Below are 6559 nucleotides of genomic sequence, written 5' to 3' on the forward strand. Positions count from 1 at the left end.
AAATCAGTTCTTGTGATCCAAAACTTTCCATTGATTCATATTTCCAAGAGTAGTTCATAGCATACCTGAAAAAAGATAACTAGAAAGGGAAAGGATGGAAACACAGACCAAGTCATTAGGAGAACATCAAGTCTAGAATTTAAAGGCTGATAGTTCTTTTAAATATTGGGGAAAGGAACAAGTTTAGTGTGAGGGAAGAAGCAGGATTTTTGTATTCAAATAAATTTTTGTTCAAAACCTACAACCCCACCACGTAACCTCTGACTGGCCAATTCTCTGCTTCCCACCTTCCTCCTCTGTAAAATTCAGATGATTATTTTTCACACTATATGAGATTTATGTCAAAGGTAGATAAAATGTGTTAAGTGCCAAGCACAGCATCTAATTCTAGGGGAAATATAAGGATTCAACAAAGAAGACGAAATGGAATTCACATGGCATCAGACCACCTGCAGTGTCTGTGAGGACAGGGTTCCCACTGCTACCTATGCTGTTGCATTGTTGATTCCACTGTTGATTCATTAGTAACATTTTCAATTGGGTCACCAAGGACTATTTTATTGTTCAACTCAGATGCTCCCTATGAACTGGTAGCAAACTAAACATATAAAAGTTGCTACTGTAGAATATACAGGTAAACCTGTCTCCCTGCCCCAGGAGATCAGATGTACCTCTCTGCCAAACCCAGGGAGAAAAGTTCCTTTTCCTCTGCACCACTCTTTTGTTCCTTTTAAGCTAACAGACTACTGGGAAATCAGGAAATCAGGTGCCATTTGAGATGTGGCAAGGGAAGAGGAGGCTGAAACTGGTCACAATGTATTAGGAGCAATGAAATGTAGGTGAACACTGTCTGATGTAAGACTTACTTGAGAGAGAGAGAGCGTATGTGTGTGTGTGTGTGTGTGTGTACATGTGTGCACTTGTTTTGAAAGAGGTCAAGGCAGCAGTGAAGAGAGGTGAAATGTGAGTTGGGTTTGAAGAAACTCAAAGCTCCTCACCAGCATCATACTCTTCAAATTTTGGTTCCATCAAGGACCCCTGATGAAGCACTCTCAGAAAAGTAAGTCTGCAATTGTTGTGACAGACTTTTCCACATTCTCTAAGCAGGGAGGGTAAGAAATGTGGGATTTAGTTAATCGTAATTGATACTGCAAAACAGGAGTCAACAGTTATTTTCAAATTGTTGTTCTTCTGAATAAACCTGATATTAGAATTTTCCTGCCATCATCACTTTATCCTTTGAAAGGGCCACCCATAAATATCAGTTGAGGAGACTTTTAATATTTAAGAGGCAAAATATGAAAGACAGAGGCAAAGACACTTCTTCCCAATAATATCCTCTGCTGTTGTTTTGATTAGGTGTCTGCGATCTGATTTTCAACTCATAGCAATACCATGATGGAACACAGCTGCCTAATGAGGTTTCCTGGGCAGTAATCTTTATGGATTCCGATCACCAGGGTTTTTCCCATAATGCTGCTGGCTGGGTTCCAATCATCACCATTTCAGTTAACATCCAAGTTCTTAACCATTGCGCCACAAGGGCTGCATTAAAAGTATCTTCTAGTGTCATAGAAATCAAAAAATACAAATTACCTTACAGAGAATCTGGCCTTATTATCGACCTGTTATTTTATTAATACCTTCTGCCACTTTGGGTAGCTAACCGATAGGTCAGCAGTTTGAATTCACGAGCCCCTCCTAGGAAACCCTATGGGGCAGCTCTACTCTGTCCTATAGAATTGCTATGAATCGCAACCGAGTCAAAGCCAAGGGGTTTGTTTGGCCACTTTGGGAAGGGAGGGAGGTGGCATTCATTTCTTGAATTTCAAATGTTCTGGACCTTAAGACGCCTTCTTCTAATGAAGACTGAATGAGGCTTGTTCCAGACACGCGTAAGATCAAGGTGTCTGAAGTAAATAAAGGAACTCATTAAATATGGAATCAATACAAGAGAAAAACTGAATCTCAGTCACCCTTACAGCTCCCAAAGGGAAAGTGACAGGAGGCAGCCTTACATAAGTTAAGCCTTCAGGGGCTACCTATCGATGTTAATGAAAAACACTACCTATGGGAAGGTGGTAAAATGTATTGTTTATTTAATGAAATTGTTGTTTCAAATTTTGATGCAAATAAAAAAAAAAAGTAACTTTCTACTCTCACAGCAACCTCTGCTAATTAAACCAAAGGAGACCATGATATGGGTGTAGGTGGACAAAGCAGCCTTAGAACCAAATGCTCTGCCACTACAAGCTTAGCTTGTTTTTAAGAAGTAAAGTGGACTGAAACACTTCAGGAATTAAAAAAAGACTATATTAGTTGTTTAACACATTAAATTAAAGGATATTCAAATGCTCATGTCATTTATTTCACAAGTCATTTCCCTCAAAATTAGAGAATAAAACCAAATCAAACCTATTGCCGTTGAGTTGATTCCGAGTTTTAGTGACCTTATAGGACAGGGTAGAACTGCCCCATAGAGTTTCCAAGGGGCATCTGGTGGATTTGAACTGCCGACCTTTTGGTTACCAGCTGTAGCACTTAACCACTATACTACCAGGGTTTCCCAAAGAAGAGGATAGGAGTTTTAAAACTGGTAACAGGCAATAACATTAAAGCCTAAGAACTTTATAGCAGAGGGAAGGTTGAAGTAAGAACATCAATAGCCAGTATAAGGATATAAGGTACAACTGTTAACAGAGTCTGCTGCTAAACAAAAGGCTGGCAGTTTGAGTCTTCCCAGAGGCTCCTCAGAAGAAAAGCCTAACAGTCTACTTCCAAAAACTCAACCATTGAAAGCCCTATGGAGCACAATTTAGATTAGACACAAATGCAGTCACAGTGTGTCAGAATTGACTCAACAGAAATTGGTATTGGTAATATGACAGGAGGGAAAGAGGAAAGGAAAGAGAATTCGGTGTGTGGAATGAACCTGACCTATCACTCAGTCATGCCTAGGAAAATCTTCTCTCTGCAGCTTCCTAGTACTGGGAAGATACCACCTTTCCAGTAAACCATTTCTACCATGATCTGAAGTGGGTTTCCTGGTCATAAACATGTCTATGAACCCTGAACAATACAACTTGCTACTCAGCTTATAGTGAGAGCTGACATTACGAACTCTAAATCCATCCCCCCCCTCCAAAAAAAACACTGCCATTGTGTCAAATCCAACTCATATCCACCCCGCAGGACAGAGTAGACCTGCTCCATAGGGTTTCCAAGGCTGGAAATATTTACACAAGCTGACTGGCAATCTTTCTTCCATGGAGGGGCTGGTAGATTTGAACCAATGAACTTTTGGTTAGCAGCCAAGTGCTTTATCCACTGTGCCACCAGGGCTCCCACATAATAGCCTACAACAACTGAGAGAAGACAGTAAAATACAAATCACCACTAAGAGGGACTGCCAAGGAAAAGGCGTGGAGTAGTTATTGCCCTAAAACCAAAGTTGCATTTTCACTGTTATCTCCTCTTACTACATCCCTAAGCACGCAGTAAAATGAAATATTATCTCCCATCAAAAGATGGAAAGCTCCTTTGGAGACACACTTATTCCTGGTTAGTTCTTCAGACTCTGATATTAAATATTTATCTGAAGAAGTCAATTTTTATTATTTACTTGAGCAAGAGAAAAGAAGACAAAACAACTTAATACATTTTTAATTCTCAATTGGGAGCACATATATCAGGTAGCATTGGGTACACAGGGTTTCCCTATAAAACCCTGAGTTATGCCTAAAATCGCTCAATTTATAATCAATTCCACATATAAAACACAAAGACATCTTAAGAACCAATATATTATTTTTAGGTAACTGTAACCCGAGAGACAATGCATTTACCAGCTCTTCTTTTACAGAATGGATACTTGAAGCACCTGTTTGCAACTTGAATCTCACCAAAGGCAAGATTTATTTGAAAGGGAAGAGATCACTCTGAGCCATCCTCTCCCACAACTAATGGGATTCCTGAGAAAACATGAAATAGTAGTGTGCAGGTAAGCGTGAAACTCCTGGGAGGAGATGAAAATGGTAAACTTCAAGAAAAATGTGAGTTTTACAAAACCTATTAATAAAAATTAGTCCATTTGACCAGTTTGTTACTGAACGATGCTTGGGCAAGTTACATTTCTCAAGAACTGAGAGAATATAAGCAGCAGGGTTAGAGGGCTGGTGGGAAATTAGTGGGGAGAGGTGATTTGAAGAGAGGAGCAGCAGTAATTATTGAAAGGAGAGGTCACTAAGATATTCAGAGACAGGTTCTGAAGACTGAGTGCTGCTCAGAAGAGCACGAAGATGGATCTCACTGGCAGGGAGAGCAAGGACCACAGACCATTCCCTCTGGGATCTGGCCACGCCCCCAAACGCCATGACAGGCTTCCTCAGGTTTATTCTCAGGTCCCAGGAAAAGGTTTCTTGTAACTCTTCAGGAAGCCCTCTACCTAAAAAACACTTTTACTGGTTTAAAAGTGCTTTCATGTACTTAAAAGCAGAAAATACACAACAAACATGCCTTTGTATTTTAACTTTTTGTTCCTAATTGGAGATCATTTTAAATACAAAGCTGTTATCCAGCCCTTTGCGTTTATTTTATTTCAAAATACAGTCAGAGACCAGAATAAAATACTCCTTGACGAATTCTTCTGTTTCACAAAAGTGGAGCTGAAAAGACGGCGGGGAAAAGCAAAGAAAAGGAGGCAGAAGAAAAAATGTAAAAAATAATGGAATAATCTGTAACATTGATCAGACCTATGTCCCTACGCAATGATAATGAGAAAGAACATATGAAATGAGATACATGATCCCTGCTGTCTGTTTTCATTTGACATCTGTATAAATATCATTTCTAATAAGGCAATTATAAGCCTTTGATTCATATTTAATTATTTCCAGTAAAATTCCACAATCCAAACGCCAAATGCATTACGTTAATACTGATTGCATCTTTCATTCATGCTCCATGCTGGCATCATGTCACTTGTGTCTTCAAGTCCAATCATTTTGACTTGACACAGGAGGTCATGACAAATCACACAGTGATAACAACATTCATCCTGCTGGGGATGACGGAGGACCCAAAATTACAACTTGTGCTTTTGGTATTTTTATTTCTCACCTACTTTTTGTGTGTGGCTGGGAACATGACAATTATCACTCTCACACTTTTGGATTCCCATCTTCAAACTCCCATGTATTTTTTTCTCTGAAATTTCTCTTTCTTAGAAGTCTCATTCACCTCTGTCTGTATTCCCAGATTCCTGTACAGCCTGACAACTGGAGATAAAACTTGTACCTACAATGCTTGTGCCACGCAATTGTTTTTTGGTATCCTCTTTGGAGCAACTGAGTTTTTTCTCTTTGCTGCCATGTCCTATGATCACTATGTGGCCATCTGTAAGCCCCTACATTACACAACCATCATGAACAACAAGTTCTGCACTACACTCCTTCTCTGCTGTTGGATTGCTAGCCTGTTGATTATTGTGCCCCCTTTTGGCATGGGTCTCCAGCTGGAATTCTGTGACTCAAATCTCATTGATAGTTTTGCTTCTGACGCATATCCTATCCTACAGATCACCTGTTCAGACACAGAGCTTATAGAAAAGGTTGTTTTGGCTTTTGCTGTGCTAACACTGATTTCTACCCTACTGGGTGTGCTTCTCTCCTACACATACATCATCAGCACCATTCTAAAATTCCCTTCTGCCCAACAAAGGAAAAAGGCCTTTTCCACCTGTTCTTCTCACATGATTGTGGTTTCCATGAGCTATGGCAGTTCCATCTTCGCCTACATTAAACCTTCAGGAAAGGAAGGAATAGCTCTTAATAAGGTGGTGGGGCTGCTCTTTACTTCAGTTGTCCCTCTGCTTAATCCTTTCATTTATACACTACGAAACAAGCAGGTAAAGGAAGCCTTCAAAGATACCGTAAAAAGGATTGCATTTCTCATAAAGAAGTAAGAGATTGTTGATGTTTTGAGGCTAAGTTTTGTTTAAATCTGAATAACCCATGAACATTTTACATGAATTTGCCCAATATAAAGTTTCTTTCTATTCTGTAGATTTGTCAAACTACCTATCCCTTTGAACATTTTCCTCTCATAATTGGAAAAAAAAATCAATGTACTCAGTTCTCTTTCATATCTATTCATTCTGGTTTTACCATTAATGCATTTATCTAAGACTAGGTTCTCAAGGTATTCTATTTTGTAAAATGGAAATCAAATAAATAATGTCTAGTTCTGTGGCCATATGGCCTACTTGTGATGTGGATTCTAAGACCCAATGAACATTGTCCATTTGAGAACACTTCAATGTCTAACTTCCAATTTTTCAAGAGTAATTAAAAAATATCTACTGAAACTTAAAATGTGATACAGTACAAAATTTTGTACTCCAGAGCTCTTCTTTCATTTTAAAATTTTCAGGATATTTCTGGATTATTTTCTGGTCCATTTGCAGGATTAAATAAAAGGAGTTAATGGGACAATCATAAAGATTGTGCAGAGAGCTTTCATCTTTCTTTTCAATTAATTTATTCACAAAAAAAGTTTCTAC

The 6559-nt window shown here is 38.8% G+C and overlaps 1 protein-coding gene across 1 annotated transcript; it reads left to right on the plus strand.

The window, feature by feature from the left end:
- Positions 1 to 4298: 4298 nt before the first annotated feature.
- On the plus strand, positions 4299 to 5962 carry LOC135231299 (olfactory receptor 6C2-like). Its single transcript, XM_064285129.1, has 2 exons — positions 4299 to 4420; positions 5257 to 5962. Exons 1-2 carry the CDS (start codon positions 4299 to 4301, stop codon positions 5960 to 5962), a joined length of 828 nt encoding a protein of 275 aa, XP_064141199.1.
- Positions 5963 to 6559: the final 597 nt, after the last annotated feature.

The sequence above is a fragment of the Loxodonta africana genome, chromosome 4, assembly GCF_030014295.1.
Source record: "Loxodonta africana isolate mLoxAfr1 chromosome 4, mLoxAfr1.hap2, whole genome shotgun sequence".
NCBI lineage: Eukaryota > Metazoa > Chordata > Mammalia > Proboscidea > Elephantidae > Loxodonta > Loxodonta africana.

Excerpts from the sequence above, each read along its gene's own strand:
- LOC135231299 (XM_064285129.1), top strand. The coding sequence starts at position 4,299 with ATGGATCTCACTGGCAGGGAGAGCAAGGACCACAGACCATTCCCTCTG. Across the intron at positions 4,421-5,256 it reads GTCCCAGGAAAAGGTTTCTT|ATTCCTGTACAGCCTGACAA; the intron begins GTAACTCTTCAG and ends CTGTATTCCCAG.